Source organism: Dermacentor albipictus, chromosome 3 (assembly GCF_038994185.2).
Source record: "Dermacentor albipictus isolate Rhodes 1998 colony chromosome 3, USDA_Dalb.pri_finalv2, whole genome shotgun sequence".
NCBI lineage: Eukaryota > Metazoa > Arthropoda > Arachnida > Ixodida > Ixodidae > Dermacentor > Dermacentor albipictus.
Window position 1 is genome coordinate 53,652,925 of NC_091823.1, and position 26,059 is coordinate 53,678,983.

At 42.0% G+C, this 26,059-nt stretch overlaps 2 protein-coding genes across 6 annotated transcripts in view; one reads left to right on the plus strand and one right to left on the minus strand.

Moving 5' to 3' along the window:
* Nucleotides 1-16,877, minus strand: part of Cndp2 (Cytosolic non-specific dipeptidase 2) — a 36,022-nt gene extending 19,145 nt beyond the window's left edge. Inside the window, exons 1-3 of one of the 3 annotated variants that reach the window (XM_070535458.1) lie at nucleotides 16,646-16,877; nucleotides 7,568-7,660; nucleotides 6,659-6,782 (exon numbers count right to left, since the gene is read on the minus strand). In XM_070535458.1, the coding sequence (XP_070391559.1) occupies nucleotides 6,659-6,782; nucleotides 7,568-7,611 (168 nt within the window). In that variant the 5' untranslated portion in view covers nucleotides 7,612-7,660; nucleotides 16,646-16,877. Of the gene's footprint in view, nucleotides 1-6,658; nucleotides 6,783-7,567; nucleotides 7,677-10,804; nucleotides 11,004-16,645 lie in introns of those variants that run through there. The other 2 variants (XM_070535457.1, XM_070535456.1) reach the window with 2 other exon arrangements.
* Ku80 overlaps nucleotides 11,822-26,059 on the plus strand; it is a 36,128-nt gene continuing 21,890 nt past the window's right edge. The window contains exons 1-7 of one of the 3 annotated variants that reach the window (XM_070535455.1): nucleotides 11,822-11,947; nucleotides 17,934-18,047; nucleotides 19,089-19,269; nucleotides 20,347-20,518; nucleotides 21,014-21,136; nucleotides 22,047-22,161; nucleotides 24,557-24,808. In XM_070535455.1, coding sequence (XP_070391556.1) covers nucleotides 17,970-18,047; nucleotides 19,089-19,269; nucleotides 20,347-20,518; nucleotides 21,014-21,136; nucleotides 22,047-22,161; nucleotides 24,557-24,808 — 921 coding nt within the window. In that variant the 5' untranslated portion in view covers nucleotides 11,822-11,947; nucleotides 17,934-17,969. Of the gene's footprint in view, nucleotides 11,948-12,011; nucleotides 12,054-17,093; nucleotides 17,218-17,933; nucleotides 18,048-19,088; nucleotides 19,270-20,346; nucleotides 20,519-21,013; nucleotides 21,137-22,046; nucleotides 22,162-24,556; nucleotides 24,809-26,059 lie in introns of those variants that run through there. The other 2 variants (XM_070535453.1, XM_070535454.1) reach the window with 2 other exon arrangements.

Sequence of the window (26,059 nt, forward strand, 5' to 3'; positions counted from 1 at the left end):
GCTTCATTGCCTAGGCTGGTCTCATCTACATTAGGGAATCCCAGCCAGAGCGATAGGAAAACTTATGAAGCACTTTTCATAGAAGGGGTGGAAAATGCATTGTTATGTCACTGGTGGTACTTTCTATGAAAGAGTAGCAAATCAATGAACCATGTGATAAGTATGTGTGTGGGTGCTTGTGTGTGAATGCATGTGTGGGAGGGGGACAGCAAAGGGGGACTCAAAATTTCTCAGGACTTCATAAGTCCTGAGAAATTTTTTATTTTTATTTTTTTTTGCTAATAACATTTATGAGCTAGAAAATGGGCCAATTATGTTTGTTCATCACACTTTGGCTCAGGAACCACACAATCTTGTGTAAAAAAAAGGTATGCGACATAGTGTTTGTGGCCTCATGAATCTTTTTGTCGTGGGTGTGGGGACAGGACACAATATTCCTTTCTATACTTTTTTTTTTCACTTGTACGCTGCGACTTGTGGACTCAAAAGAATTGCAAGTTTGAAGAAATCGGACACCAAAGTGAAAAAAGCGAGCTGAGGGCAGGCAGCACGGGAGCTGTAAGAAAAAAAGAATGAAAAAAAGAAGTGCTAGGGGAAGAACGTGTGGAAGAGCTCGAGCGGCGAAGCCACAGTGGAAGCAGATCGAGTGCGACGCTCAGAAAGAACTCCTGCCGTTGTTCCTGCTACGGCTGAGTGAGCAAGAGCCAGATGTGGAGGCCTGTTCTGGGACCAAGGAAGAGGCCGGCTGAGCGGTTTCTGCCAGGGCGCAGTTGCTGCCGAGGGTTATTCTTGGTCAAGGCCTACCGAGGTGCTGCCCGCATGGGTCGACCCTGGGTCGCGGTCCTCATGAGTTGCAACCGGGCATCGCAGTGGTGTCCTCAATGTAGGCAGGCCCCGCATATGGTAGCACAGCCGCGTGCCACTGACGGTTCCAGCCGCAGCAACCATGCCACCTCTGCCTCGGCTCGCCTCAGCGACCATATCGTGCAACAACAAGCGAGTTGTCACAACCCAAACTGTGAGATGATCTTTTGAAATCTTGACGCACTGAACGTTGGTGTAAGCCTGGTTGTCTTAACTACCTGTTTTTCCCTCGACTGAGCATCGCGTACATCTGTCTGCACCTGAAACTCGATCTGTGATGCTGTTGTGTTTTTTTTTCCTTTCCTTTCTTTTGCCCATTGTTTGTGTGAAAGATAAACATTTGTCTTTGCCTACTAGTGTTTCTTGCACATCTTTTCTCGTCCTAAGACACACGAACTAGCGACAAACGTCCATAATCATCCCAATTTCTGGCATCCGTGACAGGACGAAGCTCTGTTTCCATCTTAGAGCCTCCACTGTTTGTGTGCAGTAGATGAGAATGGATGAGAAGAGAATGCTAGTGGAGCTAGGGAAGGTGATGAGGCTGAGTGGAGAGGCGTTGCAGAGATGGGTGAGCACTGAGCAGAAGGAAATGCGGGACCAAAGAGTGAAAGAACGAGAGGACACACGCACAGCAGCACAGGCAGATCATTAGCGGGAGCTAGCTCGCATGGAGGCTGAAGGAGCCCTCCTTGAGGAATGACGTTGAGCTGCAGAGGCACAGCATCCCAATATGAGTTCTATAGATGACGGCACAAGTGGTGGTCAGGGTTTTCGCAGCCCACACAAAATGATTCCGCCCTATAGTGCGGATAGAGATGAATTAGATGCATACATACCGAGATTTGAGAGGGTGACCAAAAGCCAAGGTTGGCCAACAGACAAGTGGGCCTTCATCATCATCATCATTTATTGTCCCTTAAAGGCCCCTGTTGGGGTATTATATAAGGGGGCAGCATATACAAGGTAGATAATAAAAACAAAGGTCATGGGGATTGTCATGTCAACCCCGATAATTTAACAACATCGCCTTAAACCTTGTATCGTCGTGCTCATTAGTTAGTGAATTGGGCAGCAGGTTCCATTCTTCAATTGCGGTTGGGAAGAAGAACTTGTTAAAAGCATTAGTGGAGCCATGAAGTCGTTGGACGCTATTTGAATTGAATAGGCGGCGCAATGTACGAATGGGAGGAGATGTAAGGGAACCACGCAGATAGGGAAAATTGAAATATAACTTATGGAATAAACACAGGCGCGCAACTTTTCGTCTGAGAGATAAGGAAGTGAGGCCAAGTGATAGTTTAATGGAGCTTACGTTGGAATGAAAGTCATATGTCGACAATATGAAGCATGCTGCACAGTTCTAGATGGATTCAAGCATGTTGATTAGGTAGGACTGATGAGGACTCCAGATCGCGGATACATATTCAAGCCTAATGCAAACAAAAGTTTCATATGCCAGTTTTCGTATGTTAGCGGGGGAGGTGGGAAGTGATTTTCTGATAAAACCAAGTGTATGTGAAGCATCGGCAGTGATTTTTGTGATATGATCAACCCAAGTTAATTTGCTATTGATTGTGATGCCAAGGTAACGATAAGATTCTACCTGCAATAAGTCCTCAGAAAATAAAGAGTAAGGATAAGTTAAAATAGAGTACTTTCAAGAAATTAGCATAAAACTGCACTTCCTAGTGTTTAGTTCCATCATCCACAATGTGCACCAATTTTCAATAAGCCTCAGATCATTCTGGAGGGCAGCTTGATCATCTTTAGTATTTATATGCCGATAGATAATGCAATCATTTGCGAAAAGGCAGATGGTGGATGAGATGTCGAGTGGGAGGTCTTCATAAAAATTAAGAAGAGAAGTGGACCCAACACAGACCCCTGTGGTACTCCGGAGGTGACGCAAGTAGAATCACGGTGAACTGAGAGTGAGCTGTGAGAAAGTTGTGAATCCAGTCTAAAACAAGTGGGTGAAGGTGAAGACCTGAAAGTTTAGACATAAGACGATGTGGGACACAGTTGAATGCTTTGGAAAAATCAAGATAGATGACATTGGTTTGGAACAAAGAATCAAGGTTTAAATGAAGGTCCATGGTAAACTCAAATAACTGATTCACATGAATAGCCATGACGAAAGCCATGCTGATTTTTGAAGAAGGAGGAGTTGGAATTCAGGTGGGATGCAATATGCAAGTATATAGTATGCTCAAGAAATTTACATGGTGTGCAAATTAATGAAAAAGGACAATAATTCGACGGGTCGCTCCGGCTACCAGCCTTGAACACAGGAACAACTTTGTTAATTTTCCAGTCACTAGGTATAGAACTGTTCACAAGAGATTGATCAAAGATTATTTTTATAAAATGAGAAGACACATATTTTGTATGTTTTAATATCTTCGCAGTGATGTCTGGCCCGTCGGCACTGGACAAGTTTAGTTTGTCTATCAGAGCACAAATGCCAGCAGTAGTGATGTTGATAGGGGCCATCGCAGGAAAGTTAAAACATTTTTTATGTGGTGTATTCCAGGCAGCCTCATGTGTGAAGACTGATGTAAAATATGAGTTTATGACGCCACATCGAAGTTCTGGAGGCACCTGTGAACCACCCGGATATAAAAGGGTAATGCAATGAGTGCTGCTTGATTTGGGTGATAACATCCGCCAGAATTTCTTTGGGTTTGTTTGTAGAATGCCATACAGATTATTGTGGAAAAGCTTTCTTTTTGTACACCTAAGGAGACGCGTGTGATCCTGTAGGCACGCAAAATATTTCTGCCATTTATAAGCCAGCACAGTTCCTTTAGCTTCACAAAAAAGACGCTTTTTCTTTTGAGAAAGCCTCCTTAAGGAGTTAGAATACCAGGGCTTGCTGGAGTCGCCGCGAATGCATATCAGTGGAACATAGGTTTTGACCAGTTCTGAAGGCTTATTTTTGAAAGCTAGCCAGTTTTCTTCGACAGACCTATTAGATGCGGATTGCCTGAAATGACAAAAAAAAAGTTCTCAAGCTCCGAGTTGATACGGGCGAAGTCTCCCTTTTTATAATCGTGAATGAACTTAGAGTGCTGCCATTGGGGAAATGGAAGCAATAGGTTGAAAATAACTGTTTTGTGGTCACTGAAACCGTCAGTGCTCGATATGGATTGGATGAGTTCAGGGCTGGACCTAAAGACTAAATCAAGGGTGTTATTGCCACGTATAGGAAAGTTTACTGTTTGGCTGAGGTTGAATGTCATGACAACATCAAGGAAATCTTTCAATTGACGAGAAAATGCGCATAAGCTTCCCTAGTCGATGTCAGGGAAATTAAAGTCACCGCAGAGGATGTAACTGGCTTTAGGAAAACGAGTATTAAGATCGAGCAGAACCGAGTAAATATCAGTAGTAAAGGAACTGTGACTGTCAGGACGGCGATAACATGCAATAACTATGCATATGCTTGTGGAAAGGGCAATTCTGACACAAAGAATCTCATGGCAGGAATGAGTCGTAAGAAGAGAAGAATTAAGGCTGGTTTTAATAAAGGCTGGTTTTAATAAAGGCTAAAACACCCTGTCACGTTTGTAGATGAAAAACGGTTTATTGTTGTCAAGCAGTTCCTTGTCTAGGATATTTTCGGAGAGCCACGATTCTGTAAATATAGCGATATCGGTGCCGTTATCAACAAAAGCTTCCACTGACTCTCTTTAAAAGATAGCTACGAATGGTTGCTAAAACAAAAGGCATTGTTTCACAAACGTGTGGGCGTGACGGAGGCAAAAGTGGCTGACAGTGGGAGGGGAGCCTTGAAATAGATACCGTATATAGCGACCGTGAGATAGTGATAGTGAGATTGTCACTAAGTTTGCCTCACGGGAGAAGCGTTAACAGTGCTAGGATGCATGTCTGCTGAAGACTCTACAGACTACGCAAAACTGAAACAGACACTGCTACAGGGGTTCCATTACAGTGGGTTTTGGTTTTATGTGGTACGGGGTGCCCCCAAGTGTCCATATGTGGAAGTATACGTTACAGCCACCTAGCTCCTTATATATACTCCCCGAAGCAATATTAAAATGAGTTCGTGTTCCACTCTACCTGCATCTACGTTTCCGCTTGCCATGCTTCACGTGCATTCACATTTCCTTTGTTTGCCAGTTGACTCTGACGCCATCATCAGCCGGTGAAAAGACAATTACCGACAGCATCCAGCTGTGCAGAAAAAAAACTTTACCTTGACCAAGATGCTGTGATTTGGATTGATTTTCCTCCAAGAGTGGTGCACACACATTATGAAGGAGTGGTAAAGAATTGGATGGTACTCAATAAAAGACACCTTATGGGGCAGCCGGTAACTGGGCATGTCTCATATGTACTGCTTACAAATCGATGCTGCGCATAGCACACAATTGCTTCAGCATACAAGCTGCGGGCTTCTAGGAGTGCCACAGATTCCTCTCAAGATCACATGGGAGTTGCTAACCGTACCCAGCAGTCAGGAGCCTATATATGTGATTTCTTCAAGTGTGATGAATCAAGAACAAGAGAAGCACTGGAATCTTGAAATTCTTTCATCAACCAACCTTTACGGTGCACCCCGGCAGTACACATCTACTAATGCTAGATGAAGTGGACAACCCCTAAGTAGGATGCCCAAATCACACTTAAGTTTATTTTCCTGCACTTGCTTCATCACTTTTGGTGAAGCACAAAGGGTGCGCTAACACATTCGTATTTTAGAATCACTGCATTGGATAACATCATAAGAAGCCAACAAACAAAGACACCAAGGACAACACAGGGGAAGTTACTTGTACTTACTAATTGAAATAAAGAAATTATAAATAGATGTAATTGAAAGTGGATAAAAAGCAACTTGCTGCAGGTGGGGAACAATTCCACGTCTTTGCATTACGTGTGCGATGCACACTGATGCCTTCAGGTAGCGAGTGTCGGTTTATTGACCCCTTCACCTGAAAAGATCACGTACTTGTGAAGCCTGTGGCAGGAAGGACGTTCTACATCCGCCACCAAGGTTTGTGAGTGGAGGCGCTGGTTAACACTCTCAGGGTTAGTTCTAGTAGTAACACAAATACCCTGGAAAGTGGGTGAGAAGACGGCGACGCGGTAGCTCAATTGGCAGAGCATCGCACGCGTAATGCGAAGACGTGGGATCGTTCCCCACATGCGGCAAGTTGTTTATTCATCCACTTTCAATTACACTAATTTATAATTTCTTTATTTCAATTAGTAAGTACAAGTAATTTCCCGTGTTGTTCTTGGTGTCTTTGTTGGCTTCTTTTGATATGATTAATAATAATCGGGCACCTCGGTTAGCTCCCTTCTCGTGCATTGGATAACAGAATACCTAAACAGCGCTTCAGTGCATATCAAGGACCAAGGTTTCACAACAGGCTGTGAAACAGTTTTCTAAAGCAACCACAGGATGAGATTTTCAATGCTGTGAATGCAGGCTGGCCACTGCACATAAGCAGAAGGGTGGCCTGTAAAGGAATAGTAAAGCTAAGAAAAGGAATTTCAGCACAGGCTTGAGATTAAACATGACCAATATACTAAAAAGATTTGGGCCTACCAAGTCAATACAATTGAGTGCCTCTACAACAAAATGACCTGTATAAAGAATTAATTTTGTCCCGGTCGCATTGCGAGTTGTGCGGAGCGCAATTTTTACAATGAAGTGACCTTTATAATGAATGATTTCACAATCCCCAAGCACTATGGAATGAATGCTTTCGACTACAAAAAAAACAGGTACCGTGTATAAACCAGAATGTGGCACTCGCACCTGTTTCATCCAATTGATCATCCGGACAACCTCATTTCGTGCATCAGGCCAGCCCGAGACACTTTTGATGGCCACTGCCTCACGCAACATGTCAATCAGCTCCCTCTTCCTTTTGTCCACAATGCTGCGGAAGACAGAAAAGAGAATGCGAGTGACAATGGTGAACATGTCTTGGGAATTGGTGTCCTCATATTCAGATCTTTAAAGAATTATGGCGATTCATAATTCTACAGAACACAGATCGTTTCAGCTTTCAAAAAGTCACAATGCAAATGGCCTAGCCATACACTACAGGTTCGAACTGTTTGGGCGAATGCCTCATTTAGATCCTAGCACTAGTAGCACCTCAATTTCGATATGAAAGCCTGCAATTCATCTTTGGCAAATTAGGTGACCATTTTTGTCCATTATATTAGAAGAAATATTGAGGTTCCACTACTCTGAAATCTAATGAGCTTTTCTTTTTTCAACTGTCGCTAGCCCTGTAATATTGCTAGCAACAGCAATGTTACATGAGATTAAATGCTCAAAGTGGCAGCAACTGACTTGGCCTTAAAAATTGTACAGTGCGCAAAATATGAAAAGTGTGAGGTGCAGCGTCAGGATATGCTGTATAGATTCACCAGGAGTAAAGAAATTCAGCAGTCATTAATCCTACAACCATGTTCTGCCACAAGTAATAACTAATGTCATTTGATTTTATTACAACCACAATGCAATGCACAAACATGCTATTTGCACAGGTCACAATTTTGATGGTTTCAAGCCCAAAGTCCATCTTTTCATTTATTCACAAAAGCTATGTTTTCACGCTGACTGTTTTGCATGGCTGCAAATGATGTGTGTGCTTTTGAAAAGCTACAAGAAGTATTTTTACAACAATAGACTACTCCGCTAGTAAATGCTCACCCAAACACATTCTTTAGGACTTCAGGGACATTCTTCTGGGCCATCTTGGTACAATTCCTTTGAGCTACTCTGTGTTGCACTGGAAAGACAAAGCTGAAAGAAAAATGTCCTATTTACAGCAATAATAGCAACCTGCCCAGTGCCCACCTGCGCCTTACTGACAAGCTCTACTGCAAGGTGTGAAACATCCTTGTGTTGGCATGCAACAATCTTCCCTTTCTTCAAAATTAGTATGGCCTGTTCTCTGCAATATTGGCAATGGCAAGGACCAGCCACAGGTGACCTTCCATGACTGTAAACTTTGTCAATTATTGCACCTATGAAAGGAACATTTCTTATAGTTCTCCAAGTTGGCTGCCCTGCAAAGGTCTGCATCCACAAAAACCCTTGTCCACAGAATCTATTCCTGCTACAAATACAGAGTGTTCGTGGAAGCGCATGCTGGCACTGTCAATGTGTCTTATTCTGCTGCTATACCTCTTTACCTTTTTCTGCAAAGTCTTCCATAAATTGCACTTCCAAGAACTTATCCTCCAGAGCAATGTTGCAGCCAAGAGTTTCCCCCACCACAGTCATCTTGAAAACACTGAGAAGCTGTTCAAAGCTAAAGGAATTGAAACTATTAAGTGGCTTATGGAGGCCAAATGACCTTTTCTATTGCATTTGATCATAAATGGGAAAAGTCAGGGATCTGAGTACAAGTTCTTCTTTCTTTATTTCTTTTGAGGCTGCAGAGCTTTCAGGCCTATTAACTTACTTAAACAAGGGAAAAAATTTTGCTACGAAGAGCAAAAATGCCCTAGTTGGATTTTTTACTCAATGAATGCTCAATGAATGCGGGAAAAAAGAAAGATTGTAAGGAGCCTTCTTTACCTAGCAGACAGGCCCTATATTAATAAAAGAGGTACCTGTGCTATTAGTGCTATGAAAAATGTGGCAAAATGGCTTGAATAAAAAGCACTGTGACAATCAAATGGACATCAGGCACACATATTGCTACAAATTCTGATGAGCAAGCTAAAGAACAGCGAAAGAATTTGTCAGCACCACGCTGTTACAAGTGTAAACAGTGACAACAGTGATAGCAAGCTTGTACAAGAGATTACTGAAGCAAAGGTTACTTGTCTTGGAAAACAAGGAACTACAAGATCGCACTATCAGAAAGTGTAAACAATTTAAGGATCAGCAAGCTTAAACAGATTTTTGAAGTAAAAGCTAAGTGTCCTAGAGAACAAAGGCTCTTTCTTTTTTGTAAATGCTCAGCTGTCACTTTACAATACTTTTGCAGTCATTATCTCTAAGCAGATACGTAGCCAGAAGACAAACAAAGGAGCACCGAAAATTCAAGATAAAAGGAAGCATTTCAAAGCCCCACGTCAGACCGATAAGAAATCGCCAACCAGAAGGACGCAATTTTCGAAATGGCCATTGTCAAGAAGTCAGCGATGCCTACAGCCACCCACCAATTACAATTATACCCAACACTGCAAAACCACAGCACAACCCCTTTTTAACTGTGATCCAAGCCACATGAAGGTAAACATGCCATCTAAGCATGCTCATTTTTTTTTTTTTTCGCACCCCTGTGGTGGTCAAAGTGGAAAAGGACTTAGACTGAAAGAAAATAAAACATTTCACAGCAAAGTACAAGCAAGAAATACATTTATAGATAAAGTTATTAAGAAAAAATAGTCATGCGGCCATTTATTTTTTTGCCATTCAGTTACCAGCCACACATTTGTGCTGTCATTTGACGCGAAGTTACGTGCTACTGCACAAGCTGTTTTTGCTACTGTCTGTATATGATAACAAATTGCCTTTTGTTCTAGTGAACCTGTCCTGTGCAGCTGCCTTCTTGAAAGACTACAATGCAGGCCTGGGCAGCAGCAGCAGTAGCCCAAGTTTAAGGTGGAAAGCACAGGTATGTTTAGATTCAAGAGAATATGTCAAACTGATCTGCACCTCTCCGATGCACCTCTCATTGTCTGTTGGCTTTAAATACTGGAGTTTTACAAACCAGAACCATGATTTGATTATGAGGCACACCACAGTGAGGGACTCTGGATTAATTTTGATCCCCTGGGGTTCTTTAATGTGCTCCAATGCACGGGACACTGGCATCTTGCATTTTGTCCTCATTTAAATACAGCTGCAGTGACTGGGATTAAGTTCCGCAGCATCAGACTTAGCCGTCCTATGCCGTAGCCACTACGCCACCACAGTGAGTTTATGTGGTTGTAACCAACAACAAAAAAATAGAGCCCCTCAATTCTTATTCTTCCTTAACGCCACACGCTGCTCTACAAGAGACTCAAATGTGGAGGGCTTCTTTACCACAATTTTTTTCCTCCCTGTCCCTATAAACAGCATGCCACTTATAGGTCTGTTATAGAAACGATTGCGATTCGTTATAATCTCTGTGGCAAAGGCAATGTGACCTCATCAGAAAAATAACTGCTAGGAGACAACAATATGGCATCACTTTAGAGCTTCAGTAGTTGTTAAGCAACAAATTAAAGGGAAATGAAATGGTAAATAATGAGGGAAGCTATATGGGTAGACTACTCTTCTAGAATACAGTAATACCTCGTTATAACAAAGTTTAAGGGGTAGCCAGAATTACTTTGTTAGATCCATTGTTGCATGTACTGCACTATGAATCTGTGAGGACTTCAAGAGGAATTTCACTAACAGTACTACATTCATTATTTCGTTATGCACCGTTTCATTATAATGGGTTTTAACTGTAATTATGTAACTGTGTTACGACAAATAGTTCCACAATGAAAAAAAGAAAGACTCGAGCCACTGCACACAACTCAGTAATTCATTTTGTGCAGCTATAGGCAGGCAAAGTCATCCTAAGTGGTGGTTTGGGTTATCGGTGACATGGTGAAATTCGTTGTTCTTTAGTATGCACGAATACACAAATAGCCACACTCCTTCAAATCACAGAGCTGCCTGAGAAACCTTTACAGAGAGACGAGTCTCACTGCGAGACAAAGAGGAAGGAACAAAACACTCAATGAAAATATTTCTCATCTGCACACCAATGCCGGAAAATGAGGAGCCTGTTCAAGTACAGATGGAACAACCAACAAATACGTCCTTGAGGCATGAAATAAACACAGTATCGACCCTCAAGTACAAAATAAAATAAGGGCAAAAAAAAGCAAATCAAAGCTTGCAAGGAGAAACAGCACGATGGAGCAGCAGTTTTATCTGGATCCTGTTTACCTTTGGCTATAATTCTCATTTGGCGCAAGGCTGCCAGTGAACCTTGGAACTTGACGTTTGTCTGTCACACTGGGGGCAGCACCAGTCACAGTTGGAAACGGTACGCGGCGCATAGCCGGTCGCTTCAGCTGCCCACTAGGCTTATTTCCCATCCTTCACAGCCGATAAAGTATAGTGCATAAATCCATGGCACAATGTTATCTTGCTTGCAAGAGAGGTTCTTCGCAGCATATGTGCTTCTCTTTCCGTCCAAGCTGAAGGTTTTCTTTTGCCTTCTTTTTTAATTCTTTACGATGAACAGATATAGAACAATATAATAGACAATAAAGAATGAAACGGCATTGCTCTAGGGCAACTATGACAATATATGGAATACAAATGCACTTATAACAATGCTTTCCATTATCACAGGAGAGAACGTTCCAAGAAAGTGCCCCTGAATATGCAGAACAATACTGATGAAAACCAGGAAGCGGAGCCGAAGTAGAGAACGTCTTCTTTATTCGACGCTTGTTAAAACAACTAAAAAAAATGCAGGCGCTTGCTCGGCTCCACGCTCGCTTCTAACTTCGGCTTCTCAACTTTTTCGGAGCATAATATTTAACAAATACAATAAAGCTTAATGTGTGCTTGTGTGATAAGAGCGCCAAGGGTACAAGCAAGAACTGCTGCCATTGTAAGCAGAAATGCGCAGGGTCACAGGTGGGCAATGAAGAGTTTGCAGCGCAAGCAGAACAAATAGATGAGCGAAAATAACAAAAAGCCCTGCAACGATGCTTGTAACTAGAGTCATCATTATCAAGCTAAAACCGACCTGACAGCCTGACCAACTTGTCACTTTTCTGCCTTGTATTGCTGGGACGTGGGGCCAGTCAAGCTGCGTCCATGTCGCAGCTTTTTTCCCGCATTCCACACCACACATTGTATCTTTGCCTCATGTATGAACATGTAAACATTAAAACACTGTGGTGACATAAACTCTAACTCCAACATTGGCAGCGCTTCACACTTGGTGCCGATGACTGCAGCTGGATGCCTCCAGGGCTCCAAGGCCACTTGAGAAGACGACCATACCAGACTACACCCACAAAACCTGGACGCCACGATAAGCTGGCTGGGGAGCAGGCGTCGTAAAAGGGAACAGTAAGAATGCTGTTCATTTACAGCAGCAGTGCTATAAACAAGTGCGTGAAGAGCCAACGCATGTACTGCTGATGCACAAATGGCCACATTCTCTCAAATTGCAAAGGTACGAGTGCATTGCTGTCAACCTTGCAAGCAAGTGAAGCTTCTTGAAGCACGGATATGGCTGTAATACTTATCTACTATAGTTTTTTTGGATTCATGTTGCTTATTTTTAATCTGTTGCGGTAAGTCAAACAAATGTATCTTCTTTAATCAAAAATAAATGTTACTCTACAGCAAGCACTGATAGCATGCACTTTTAATGTTACAGGATTATAGCAATGTGTGGATTGAAGTGATTACTTGAGATACTTGCGTAGTGTCTCAAATGTGATCGCTTACAAAGTAACTGAACACATTGCCAATGCTGTATCTGTCTCTACTTTGCTTATGCCACATCTTTCAAATATATAACCGCATGATCTAGGGCATAAACATGTTTGATTAGGTTATTTTTCAAATACACTGGATCCTTTTATATGTGTTTCTTTATTCCCAACTTCAATGTTCAGTTATATTTCTTTCACTTACAGAGAGGCAAGGCTACCTGCTTATTTCTTGAAGGATGGCCTTGTGCCTTATAATGTATTCATGTTGATCTGAAGTGTAAAACTACCCACAGACTGCCCTATATGCTCCAAGATTTTTTGTTTAAAGTTGTTGTCAACAACTGCCATAACTGCAGAGCTCGTTAAAATGCTTTGCCTAACCCAAATACCAGTTGAGGCAAAATTTCATTCCTTGAAGAAATTGACTACACAGTGCATGGAATTCCAGTGCCAATGACTACTGCTAACATAGCTGCCCAAGTGCTTGGGGATGATTTTCAGTGACGTCCAGGTTCTGCAGAATGTAGCAGAGTAACTCCTCAAACAAAGGGCCAAAGTTTAGGATACCACCAAGGATTGCTGCAAACACGTTGCACTTGTTTTAAATGAAGTGCATCCAGCATGGCTGAGCCAGAGGACCAATAAAGATGCCTGCTGGAAGAGAGTGCACAGCCTAATGGGGTAACAGAGAGCTGCTCACAAGGAAAGAAAGCCTATTGAAGTTGTGGCAACTTCTTTAAAGCATATAGTGGCCTTTACTTGGTGGCTGATAAATGCGATTTTGCGATGACGTTGGGTGCCTTTTATGAAAAGACAGCTCAAGCTCATGAGCAGGACTTCGGTCATAACAGCCATCCTGTGCTTACAGAAATATCTAAGGTGGTTTCTCTATGTAAAGAACTCTGTCTAACCTCACTAAGGTAATAACCGATTACACAGGCTACAGCCCCTCACTGTTTTATTTCATTTTCTTTTTTTATTTGTAAAGGCTACCAAGCCAAAAGCCATTTTTAGGTAAAAAGTTATTTTTGAAAATTACTTAGCAGTTACTGTCATGTCTGCACAGTCAGTCCATTTTGAAGCAGCTGAATTCATTGGAACTGAATGACTCTTTCTTACAAAATAATTATTTTGTTGTAGTAACTTTGCTCCAGAATAATTGCTCATTAGGCCATCTATTTTGTATATGTAAAGAGGAAGTCTATCCTGTACCTCACAAAGCTTCCAGAGGCTGCATTTTCCTACATGAGGTGACTACAGCTACTTATTCCGAAAAGGTGCTGGTATTCCACTAGAAAGTTTTCTTTGGCTTTTCTAGGATTCTACCTGGGTGCAATTGCTGTATCATTTAGGAATTAGTTGTTCACGCAGGAGTACAGTATTTGTATCAGATAAAGTATAGTGCCAGTACAGAGTAATATTTTGCTTGCCAGCCTCAATATAGAATTAATTTCTTAGATAATGGCAGATTCTGTATGTTTGTACCTTTAGGTATGCCAATTATATTTTTAATTGCTTTATGAAAAGAAGTTACCATGTTATTTTACCACAGTGTATCTGACAATCTACATGTTTTTAAACACAGGAAAGGTCTTAATTTACCATACAAGACCCCCGTTGAGGGAAGATTACAGTTGTTCACATTTGTATGTTCCCAACAACCGTCTCTCTGTTAGATGTGCCATCCCAGTGTGCTGTAAACAATTTCTTGCCCCTTGGCTCTGTCAATTGTAAAATGGCAAGAACAGCACCTGCTTCTAAATGTTTGAAATATGCAGGTGTGAAATCTTGCTGTCATGCCACACAGGAAAGTTGTTACTTGCAGGTTTCCCCCTTGTTTCAGCTGGCTTCTAGTGTCTAAGGCCCTGCTGAAAGTAGTTCGAAGGCAATGTTGTGAACGATGAAGATAGGTTAACATAGACAGAAAAAGGCCCCAAAGATCCAATGCAGCTAGATTTTTGTGTGTGTATTTGTGTTGTCGGAGGGAAGAAGCTTGCTCTTTACATCGACAAATACTTAGTGGCAAAATAATGCAGGCGTGCATGTCTGAGAATTATGCAATGGAAAAACAGGGTCTCCCAAGGCGTAGTATATGACGTGCATTCAATGCCAACCGGAGTACAAGCTAGGCTTAGAACATTTACTATACAACCCTGTTGCTTCACATTTAAAATTTGATTGGCATGTCTGTTAAGATATATGACTATCTTTTAAAAAAAAATGTTTTTTAAGAATTATTATTATTATTATTATTATTTTTCAATTTGAAGCCCCTCCAAACAGTTGAAAGTGTGCCATACGCAGCAGGAGATGTGTTACAAAGTTAATGGTATTTTAACTACTGGCAAATGCATCTGTTTGGTGTCTAAAAAACCTTCTCCCTCTTAACTTCCTCAAAACAAATTTTCTGAAATTTCTTGCTACACGAATGCTGGTAACTATGTGTGAACAATATTTAATATTCACCACCGTAGCCCAGCGGCTATGGTGTTGTGTGGCTGAGCTCAAAATCGCAGGTTCTATCCTGGCCGCAGTGGCTGTATTCCTATGACGATAGAATACAAAGACGCTTGTATATACCGTGCATTGGGTGCACGTTAAAGAACCCCAGTTGGTAAAAACTAATCTGGAGCCCCCCACTATGGCGTGCCTCACAATCAGAACTTCTGGCACATAAAACTACAGAATTAATTTTTTTTTTTTTCATGAAGCTTTCTACACTACTTACTTACACATTATAGAATAAACAATGAACTCTGATTATATAAAACAATGTTTAATTTTATTACAGTTAAATTAATATGTTACAATCTAACATGGCAGATTTTTTGTTGTTTTCCAGCTACAACAATTTGTTTATTTGACTCTGTTATCACCAAACTGTTTCTCATTCCTGCAATCCAGTTGACAGTTACGACTGTTGCATAACACTTATATCTAGGTAAACAAGTTTTTCATTGTTTAGAACATCTCAAGAGCCTATGAAAGTGCGCTTTAGAAGATGCATGAAATAACTTTATGATCTGAAGTGTTTTTCTGAAAGCTGGCAACATGCCTTAAATTTTTATTCATGTGTCCTCTCTCATGTCTACTGCATGGTTCCAATGGACACGGCTCGTGGATACCCAATCTGATGTGGAGTTGATCATCCCGACACGTAACTCATTCAGGATATGCTCAGGAGCTATTATATAGCTCCCGAATTATTATATAGGCCAGTGCAGGCAAAATGCATATTAAGAAAATGGTTAAAGGATGAAAACAGAGGACATTTAATTATTTTAGCAATTTTTTGCACTTTATGTGTTCAATATTGGACACAATATATATATATATATATATATATATATATATATATATATATATATATATATATATATATATATATATATATATATATATATATATATATATATATATATATATATATATATATATATATATATGCACTTGAACACACATTAGCTTGAGCTGACACTTGAAATTCATAAGGCCCCCTGGATGTCATTGAAGCTGAATTAAGTTATATAAAGCTATCCAGTAATGTGACGTCGGGTGTTCATTCTGCAGCTCCTGCAGAATCTTTATGTTCGTAATAGGCGCTTCATTAAGAAAGCGGCAACCAAAGCTGTCCATGCGCGCTTATCTCATATGATGCGGTATAGTGATTAATTTACCACACGGAAACGACAAAGCATGCCACGTATGCGCAGCTCGAGATTGCGCGCGCCTAAGCAAGTAAATGCGGTCGTTGTGAAACACGACTCCAAGCGCTGGGTGCAAGACTCACAATTGCGGCAATAAACGAGTCGGGTGCTTCGCTAAGCGCGACGCAAGTGCGCGCTCTTCAAAACGCGCTCCGTTCAGAGTGAGATATACTGCATCTTCATGCGCTCTAATTCAACGATCTGTCATATTGTTCCGTTCGTTTACGCAAAAGCTTCAGTTCCCGGTTTTACGGTTCGCGGCACAATAATGTCATATTAAGCTACCAAAGTACAGAAATGAGGCCACATGTATATGCGCATGCTTGCACTGTTTTCTGTTATAGAAATGTTATGGAAAAACTCAAACCTCAAAATAATTTACAGGCGCAGAAAACACTGGCGACAATTATATAACTGTATAAAAAAATAAAACAAAGTACGAGTTATGCCTGCACAATATGCGGTCGCCGTACTGCTCTGTAGTATATGTCAGGCCGCGAAAGGAGTAACCGATGTGTCTTTCTGCTTGGACAAAAGCACGAAAGGCATACGGAATATTTATCGAAACAACCATAACGTGCCTAGCAAGAACGCAGCGCAACAGTCTGCTTGGTCCTTACCAAGACGGGCAGCGAAGCGATGCCGGTGATGCTTAAAGAGCAACGAGCACAGAGTGCACTGACACCGCCCACCGCATCGCGCGCTTGCCATACCCCATACCGCCCATACCGGTTGATTGCACACGGCACGCAATGTAACCTATGGACAGACTTGCGCTCGGCAACAATCAAATAGTCAAATTATGTTGCTTAAGGCACCTGCGGGTCGCTACAGCTCTTCGCCATGCTGCCTATGCCATATGTTAAGTAATAAAGTAGCTTGTTGGTTCCGTTTGTTTCGGTTGCGCTGGAACTGGAACTGAAAGCTAGAATTTGTGGGCCTGATGAAGTACAGTGGCTGCTGCCACCTATTTTTCTCAGTGAATGTTTGGTTGTTATCAAATACCAGCTCAATTATTTAGTTCATTTTCACTTTATTCATTTGGCGACTGTAGACATTTATTTTTAAATTGTCGTATTATGGCTTTCTATGTCACAAAAAAGAAGTCAAAAGGGAGGTTGTCACAGAAGGGCGGTGAATTTAGTCATCGCTCCATTTCTCTACATAGACTGGCGCAATGGCGGCAAATAAGGTGGGCTATCAGAATGAGCTTGCCAATTGTTTCATTAGGCATGCTGTTGCGTTTCTGATTTTATATTAAACAGCACAGCATGGTTTTCATTCGCAAGAACGTAGCTCAAATATATGACATATAGCTACTGTTATATTTCCCTTTTTGTTCTCTACCTCGTGAAAGTGACCGGCGCGCGCTCACTACGCGCTGTTGTTGACAAACACGCCATGCTTGCCTTTAAAAATGGCTGCTCAAGGCATGCACACGGCGACAAAAAGTATGCTCCCAGCAGTTTTGGAAACGCTACACTAACAACTCATCGAAACGAATGTGTGACTTGGCTAAGGCAGTGGGAATGGGCGCCGCAAATGAGAGAGTTGGCAGATAATGCCTTTCAGTCAGGTTAACAATGCCTGGTGATCAGACAGGTGATTGACGTCGGAAGTTGCTGTCAAACCTTTAGTTTTTGCTGCAGTTACATTTTTGTCACGATTATAATATTTCACGAATTATGCTGTCTAGATTGGCTGCCACGGCTATGTAAATCACGGTGCTGTAGTTCTTGACCTGCGCGATTAAAGTAAACTTCAGTTACGTCTTTCGACGGATTGTACCGTCTTTTACGCGATCGCCTCCGGCTGCCAAAGGTTGGAAATAATAATGAAACGTTGTGGTCAGTTATCACTGTTCACTGCACTATTCCATTGATAACTGTGCTGCCTGACATTTTCTAGGAAGCTGTCGCCATCGTTTTGGATGTTGGCCCCCACATGAACCAAGGCCCTCCTGATGGCCCGACAGACCTTCAGGAGGCTAAAACCTGCGCCGAACTTATGATACAGCGCAGGGTAAGGAAATGATCTTGCTTACCTTCTAGACAGCATGGCAGGTCCCGTTTCATAGCTTAAAATTCACTACAATCTAACTAATATCATTGATTTGGGCTGTGAAGAAGGTTCCAAAAATGAGGTATTTAATTCGTTATCAGATCCTCTTATCCGCCAGTTGATTTGCGAAATGTGTAAAGGGTGAGGTGAAATTGGAGGAGATGACATACAGTGGCAAAATAAAATAATCGCAGTACCATCATAGTATACAGGAGCCACAGTGCAGCACTCGGTGACAGTGTAAAAATTCAGTAAAAGGTCAGCCCACAAAGCTACACTGCACCTGCCTTTTCTGCCTCGACACTCCAAAGATACTTCCAGAGAGATGCCGATATTGAAAGTAGTTTGTCTCCTCCATGCCATCATGGCAATGAGTGAATGTAATTCGCTTATGCATCTACACAAATTTCACGAGTTAGACAACAGTGTATTTTCCACTGCATTATTTGGTTGTCACCAACCATAGTGGCAGTCGCAACAAGTGCAGAGCTTAATAAAGGGAAAATGAGACATCCACCCAAATGTACCTAAGTGCTACAAAGGAAACCCATACAGGTTCCTCGAAAGCTTCACAGTTGAAGAAAAATTCTTCCTAGTCTAGGGCTCGAACCTTGGACCACCGCCTTTCCTGGGCAGCCGCTCTACCATCTGAGCTAACGAGGCGACTAGCAGATGGCAGGCGAAGTCGAATTTATCAACAACTCGGAAGCAAAGGCAATTAAGAGTTTGAGGAGATTTCCCTGTCTCATTTTCCTTTTATTAATTACTTCTCTCCACCTTGCGGGTTTCTGCAGAATTATTATGTCAAGTGCAGAGCTGTCGGTGAGCAACAAACATCATCAGGGCATGGTAAACATTGATGAGCTAGACACACTGTCTAAATAGCTTGGTGAAGGTATAATTGTTGGGGTAAAAGGTTAAAATCTACATTATCAATTGGACCAATACTGTCACAAAGAAATGATTGCGCCAAGTCACAGTCACTTTCGTGTCGATGCACAGATCTTCTCGGAGTCCAAGGACGAGGTCGCTGTGGTAATCTGCGGTAGTCAGCGCACAAACAACAGCCTGTCGAGCGACGACGAGTACCAGAATATTGATGTCTTGTGTGGCCTGCAGCCAGTGAGCTTTGACATGCTGGACAAGCTTGCCGAGGTTAAGGCCACACAGCATGTTTGTGACTGTATCCTTGGCAAAAGTTTCATTCGGAAAGTAACATTGTTATTGAAGTTTGTTGGGCTAGTTGGTGCATTTCTGAAGGTTGAGACAAAATTAAGCGAAAGAATATACAACAGACAAGCAGCAGACAGATTTGAAATTATCGCTTTATCCGGTCTGTCTCTTCTGGTACATTCTATTTTCTTCTGCCCAATTTTATGTCAGGCTTGAAGGTGACATAGTGTGGTGAGAACTACGTTAAAAATTGAAATTTAATTTACCAGCTAGTTCCGCTGGCTGTACTTCCTAAAATGTGGTGCGCTTGATTTAATTGGCTCCCCAAGCTTGTGCGATGCCAGTTCTGTCAAATGCTGTATGGGGAATCTCCAGTCTCGCAGAGAGGGAGTGCCACACTTTGATGGTCCAAGCTGCGTTCAGTAGCTTCAGCAGTGAGGCTGTTAGAGGAATTTTGTCATCTTAGTCTTGCTTCAGCTGCATCGCGATCACATGAGAATGGTTAAAAAAAAAAAAAAGCTTGCGGCCCAAGTGAGCCATATAGCACACGCCCAAAATCACAAAGTTTAGTAGCTGCAAATATGCCCGACATGTCTGATTTGCCAACAATTGGGGCTGCAAAATTACAGAGTTTTTCAGTATATGGGCAGGTTTATAAAGCTTATGAATAATCATTTGGAGTGTGAAGAACCCGCAGATATTGTGGAAGAAAAGGGAATAGCATGGCAAGTACTGCCATCATTAGTGATGTGTATCCCTAATTTTTCTTATGTTGCATTTACCTTCTCGCTAAAAATGTCAATAGTTAGCCTTATGGAGAATTTTAGCTCATTAGCACCCAGAATGCATGCATGGTAAAAGCTGCAACATCTATTTTGGAAGGCTTGGGTGAATGCTGCACTAACCATTCAGTTGAAGTATGCAAGCCAGTAAGAAGCACCTGTTGTATGCAGTGATTAGAAGGCTGCTGTTGTCACTTTAATGAAGAAGTATTGCATGGTCACAGGCGGACACATTATGTTCATTTGCAAAGGGTGTATCCTGACATAGATTTGACTGTAGTTTCCTTGACTGAACGTGTCCCAAGTTGTTGATGCCATCGTAGTCGCTCTCGATGTAATTGTGGACAAGACAAAGAACCTCAAGTTCAGCAGCCGGCGAGTGGTGCTTTTGTCAAACCTCGGTGGGACCTTCAATGACAGCCAGCAAAATGTCATTGCTGAAGGAATGAAGAACTCTGATTTGTCTCTCACCATCGTGTAAGTCAGCTGTTATGAGCATTTTGTGTACATAGCAGAATTGAAAGTTTGATTGCTGAATTTATTTTATTCGCATGCCCCTATGTTATAGGACGTCTGCAGTAAGGAACCAAGCACTTCTTACATTGTTATCAGGGTACAATGTTGCAAGCCAAGGCATGATGCAATATTTTGTGTTGTCATCAAACCATTTGGTGCAGGAAATGGTTCATTAGCCTGTGCCTTGGTTACTGACTACGAAAAAGTTAGCAGTAAAATGACAAGCATTTTTCTTCTAGCATAGGTACTTTCTTACCTGTAGCATTTTTTCTGGTGTTTGTTTGTTAGTTCTACTGGCTGTTTATTGTAATTGAAACTAGTTGACTGAAGTACCAAGGGGATATATGACTGTTGTAAATAACTTTACACAAAAAAAATCTGTTGACATATGAATACCATTAGTTTTGCTACTAGATGCTTGCGGTAACTGTAGTGCTCTCACCATTCACTTTTCAGCTGCCCATTTGATGTTCAGAATGTTGGAGATGATTTGGAGAAGTTGTCTGCAAGCCAGCAGAAAGCAGTTAAATATGTTGGCAAAATCCTGGAGGCAGTCAACGGCGACTCGTACACATTTGGGTATGCTTTAATAAATCTGTCTTATAGAGATTAAGGGCTACTATTTTGTGCTGGAACACAGCACAAAACAACCTCAAAGCCTAATACTACAGCCAGTCACCTACCTTAAATGTCTAGCAAGGGCTTCCCAATCATCCTTGTTCACTTCTCCTGTCACTGGCATGGCTGCTCCAACTGGACTAGGCAAACGAAAGTGCACTATGGTGAGATGAGAGCAGTGGTAATCTGAAACCTCTATGTAAACAAAATATAAATCTTATCAAAAAAAAAAAAAGTTCGCTTTGGGAAGTCAGCTTCACGAAATTTCGCAGAAAAATGTCTGACGATTACAATACTCCCTAATGCAAAACTTGAATGCAACTTTATATGTGTTTTCATTTCACGATGCACTGAGGCAGAGAATTTGAGACCGAACTAATCACATTGACTGGCAATGGGCGGGTGCTGTCAGCGCCTTCGCAGAGGGAGAGGCAGTATGGGAACGGTGTCATGATGAGCGCCATCGGAGCCAGCTGTGGAAGACAAGGAAGGTGCAAGCTATATGCTGAGGCAAAGAATTTCAGACCGAAATCACTGCACCGACTGGCTGTGGGTCAGCGCCCTCATAGAGGGAGGGGCAGTATGGCAACACTAGCATGATGAGCGGCATTGGAGCCAGCTGTGGAAGAAGATGTAACATGCGAGCAGCAGCTTGCACACATTCACGCAGTTATGCCAATGCCGACGCTCAACCCAGAAACGGGCGCCTATAGAGAACTACCTTCAAGCCATGTCCATAGTGGACATGCAGTTAAATAAAGAGTGTTACATGCACGGTATATTATAGATAAGTGTTAGGTTACTGATCTGAATTGCCGACTGTAAAAGTTGTTTTTATATCCACTTTCCTTTTTTTTTTTCTGGATCATAGCCAGGCTATGCCAGCCCTCATGTCATATGAGAAGAAGCGCACCCGCCCTACACCTTGGAATGCTAACCTTGAGATCGGGCCTGACATCTCCATACCAATCTCGTCGTACATCAAGGTAAACCAGCACATATGGTGCATGCGCCCTAACTTCGATTAAATGTGTGCAAGCAAGGGATGTTTCTGGAGCCCAAGTTTTGAGAAGGGGTCTTTGTCAGGGCGGTCAGTTAATTGTTGCGTTACACCTGCACTGCCCGATAATAAAGACTCGATGGTAACTGCCAAAAATTCTGAATAATTTTGGAGTCCGAAGTATTGGATTTGTAAAAAAACTTTATTTCGCAAGTGTGACAAAAAAAGAAAAGCTTGTCAATGGTTACTTTTGCGGAACATTTTAGCCCATTAGCACCCAGAATGCATGCATGGTAAAAGCTGTACCATCTATTTTGGAAGGCTTGGGTGAGTGCATCAACCAAGCACACATACACTTGCCTATGACCTGGTCAGTCCGTATTCTGACCATTGTCATGCTGTCTTTACAGATATACGAAAGTACAGTCAATGCATACAATGAAATCTCCATCCCTTGATAACATAATAGAAGTCGACAGTGCTGCGATAGCCAAATGATCATGGGTTTCTTTGCAACAGTCATTGTTAGTAACTTTCCTCACTTAATCACCACCCTCGTCTGCACAGACATAGATGCTGGAGGTGGCACCCTCATTGTTCGTCGAGTGAAACACAGCTAAGAAGTTGAGAATGTTTTGTGTTGACTGCAGTGTCTAACAACAATAATTGTGTGCTTTAGTCAAAATGAACAAAAATGTGTTGTTATTAAGAAATCGCAAAACAAAATCATGAAATTTCATAGCTGATGTGGTGGAGCCACCATTGGGGATGATACCAGTATGCTAGTACCGAAGCTGAGTTGACTGACAGGTGGTCAGTCAAAGCATCAGTGGCATTGCTTTGTCTCAACACAGCTCCCAGCCCAATAAGGATTACAAAATGGAGGGTGAAGCTGCAAAGGCGTGGCTGAGGCAACATTTAGTTGCTGATAGCCTTTTTCATACAAGAAACGTTCATAAACTTGTTCAGAAAGGTTAGTGGCACGGTGCCTTTTACTATCAGGCATATTCTGCACATTCCTTAGAAGTGGTTTCAGGGTCCCTTTAAAAATAAATCAAGGATTAAAAGAGCACTAATGTCACTTCAAGAGGTGTGCCCATTTTCCTTTAAGGAAAACTACTGTGCAAATCAGCTGAAATTTTAGGAATCAGCTGCTTTGTCTACTTGTTTGTAGACAAAGCATATTTTTTGTCTGGGCTAGCATTTACAATGCCTGTTTTTAGGAATGTTTAAGGAAGCAGCTTGTACACCACTCTGTCAAAGAATAGTGCACTTGTAGTGATTAGTTATTGTTGCTTTGCATGTTAAAAATGGTAAAATAAGAGTACTTGTAGAGTCTAAAGAAAACCATCCCTAAAACCAAGGTGTGGAATCCCTGTGCAAAATGAGTGTTCTTTCATTTATGAATAATTTTCATTTTGCTGCTGTTTTTATAATGGACTAAGTTCTATTTTTCCTTCATGCTAAAGTCTGAACAATGCACTTTACTTCAGGGCTCATCTCACCTAGATTTACTATATATTGGGGAGCAGAGCTGTGCATCTGACTGAACACGCCGCTTGCGCCCCTATTAGCCAAATCTGGGCACATATGCAGAAATCAGCAGCCTTTTGAGGGAAAGCCAACTTCACAGCTGCACTGCCGTCTGCCACACTATTGCCTTTGTGAGCCTGTGCCTAAGGGGCCACTGCCACGCCAGTGTTGGATGTGTCATGTTGGTGTGCTGTTTAGTGCAATTTGGATGGACATTCATTTTGTTGCCCCATGGAAAAGCATCGAGATTACTGTACGGTGCTTCTCAGTTCTATATGATGCTTCTCAGAATTTTGTAATTGGGCGTTTTGTCTAATTAAATTACTACTTTTATTAGTGAAAGTGAAAAACAAGGCAGCACCATATCTATGACTAAAGAACTTGAGTGTTTGACAATCTTATTAACAACCAGCTTTTTCTCCCGCCCGCTGTGTCATGTATTTTCAAGGCACAAAATAAACTGTCTCTCTTGTCAAACCTGTGCTCAGAAAAACAAGTAACACTTGAAGCAAAATGATTGTCGCATGTCGAAATCGGTACTGAGGGTGGGGTGCGGTTGGCTCTTCAATATAACTCGTTATTTATTCCAGCATAGCAGTGTGCTCCATAATGCACAAACCTAATTGCATCACGCACAGAATCTGATCATATAGAGTAAGTACAAATCTCACTAGCAATATTTTTTCGATGAGAATAGGCAGTAATATTCTTACGGGGAGAGAAGACGCTTGACAATATATTTACAAGATATATACAGTGGGCAGAGGACAGGCATACAAGATGGAGCCCGTGCGCGCAACTATCAGCGATCGTCGTCTTCGTCAGTCCTCATCGTTTGTCATGCACAGGTAGTGGAGGTCAAGCCCAAGCCGTGGAAACAGTGTACTGCCAGGCGCACTGCAGGCCCTGTGCGCTGTGACACTGTCTACTACCGCAATGATGAAAAAGAAACGGAGGTGGAGAGAGATGGCACCATACAAGCATACCGGTACGGCTCCACTCTGGTACCTTTCACTGACGAAAACCGGCAGGCCATGGAGGGAAGCAAGGCAAGCTCCGGGCGGGGCCTCCAAGTACTCGGATTCACCGATGAAGCCAATGTGAGTTTTTTTATTATTATTATTATTATTATTCAAGGGTGTAGCAAGGTGGGGGCACAGTGATCATGTGCCCACACCTTCTCCCCATCCTCTTAAAACATTTGTAGATACAAATATTTCTCTACTGGATTTTGAATATCTGAAACTGCCAATTGTGTACTATGAAACATAAAACTAGAGCAAAAATTAGATAAATTTCATCCCAACTGCCATAGTAGACGTAAAACACTAGAAGTTGCATTATATAACTTGCTATATGTTGCTCAGGAAGCCAGACATTTCCAGTTAAAATGATATCATTTACACTCACCGAAGAGTCCTGAGTGTTATGGGGGTCTCAAACGTGCTCTTGGGACAAAGGAACAGCAACGCAGTATTGCAAACAATCACAGGGGCATTTATTGCACCTTTCATACACTCATGCCTGCTAGCCGAATTGCTATCCACAGAACATGCCAATGGTCACGCGACAAATCTAGGAAGTCTGACTCACCGCGACTGAAAGTCGAGCGAATATGTTTGCCCCAAGCTGGTAACCAATGCCTCTTTGTCCGCGTGTACAGTCATGCAAACGGTGGCGCATTCGAACGAGGTCTTGTGAGACAGTCTCGCAAAAGCAAGGATCGGTACACATGCAGAATGTCTGTGGCGCTTGCCAATCCCGAGCCAAAGAGGAACAGCCTTCCCCTTTTGCACCTAGGTAATCCTGCCGTTAGATGGCATTAGCAGTGTAATACTCATGCCATCTCTCGTGTTACTCTGCAGCCACACTGACCACCGCCATAAAGCCACGTGGTGAAGCCGGATTACAGGAGACGGGAGTCATGCGGGGGAAACAACATCAGGGGATACTTGAGAGTCGCGCATCCCCATAGTGTGCAAACAAACTGCTTACTACTTTGTTCCTAATGCTTCCTTTGTGTTTTTAGTTAACAGTGCTTCATAATGTACACGTAATGACAAGCTTGCTTAGGTTGTGGATATACTAGGATGTGAAGATCGATTCATGAAACCGCTTCTCATTATTAAAGAAATTATTCAATACTTTATTTGATTCTTTTCTGGCACTATTTCATTTGTATTCAGTTTGGTCTCAAAAATGATTATTCATATACCCATAGCAAAAAAATAACCTTGTTTCTGCTGCACTGTTTCTGAGTCTTTGCTGAAACACCAGGTTTACAATGCAGTTAAGAGTTGTGCGAGTTATACTATGTGAGTAAGAAGGCAATGTTGAATAGGTATGATTGT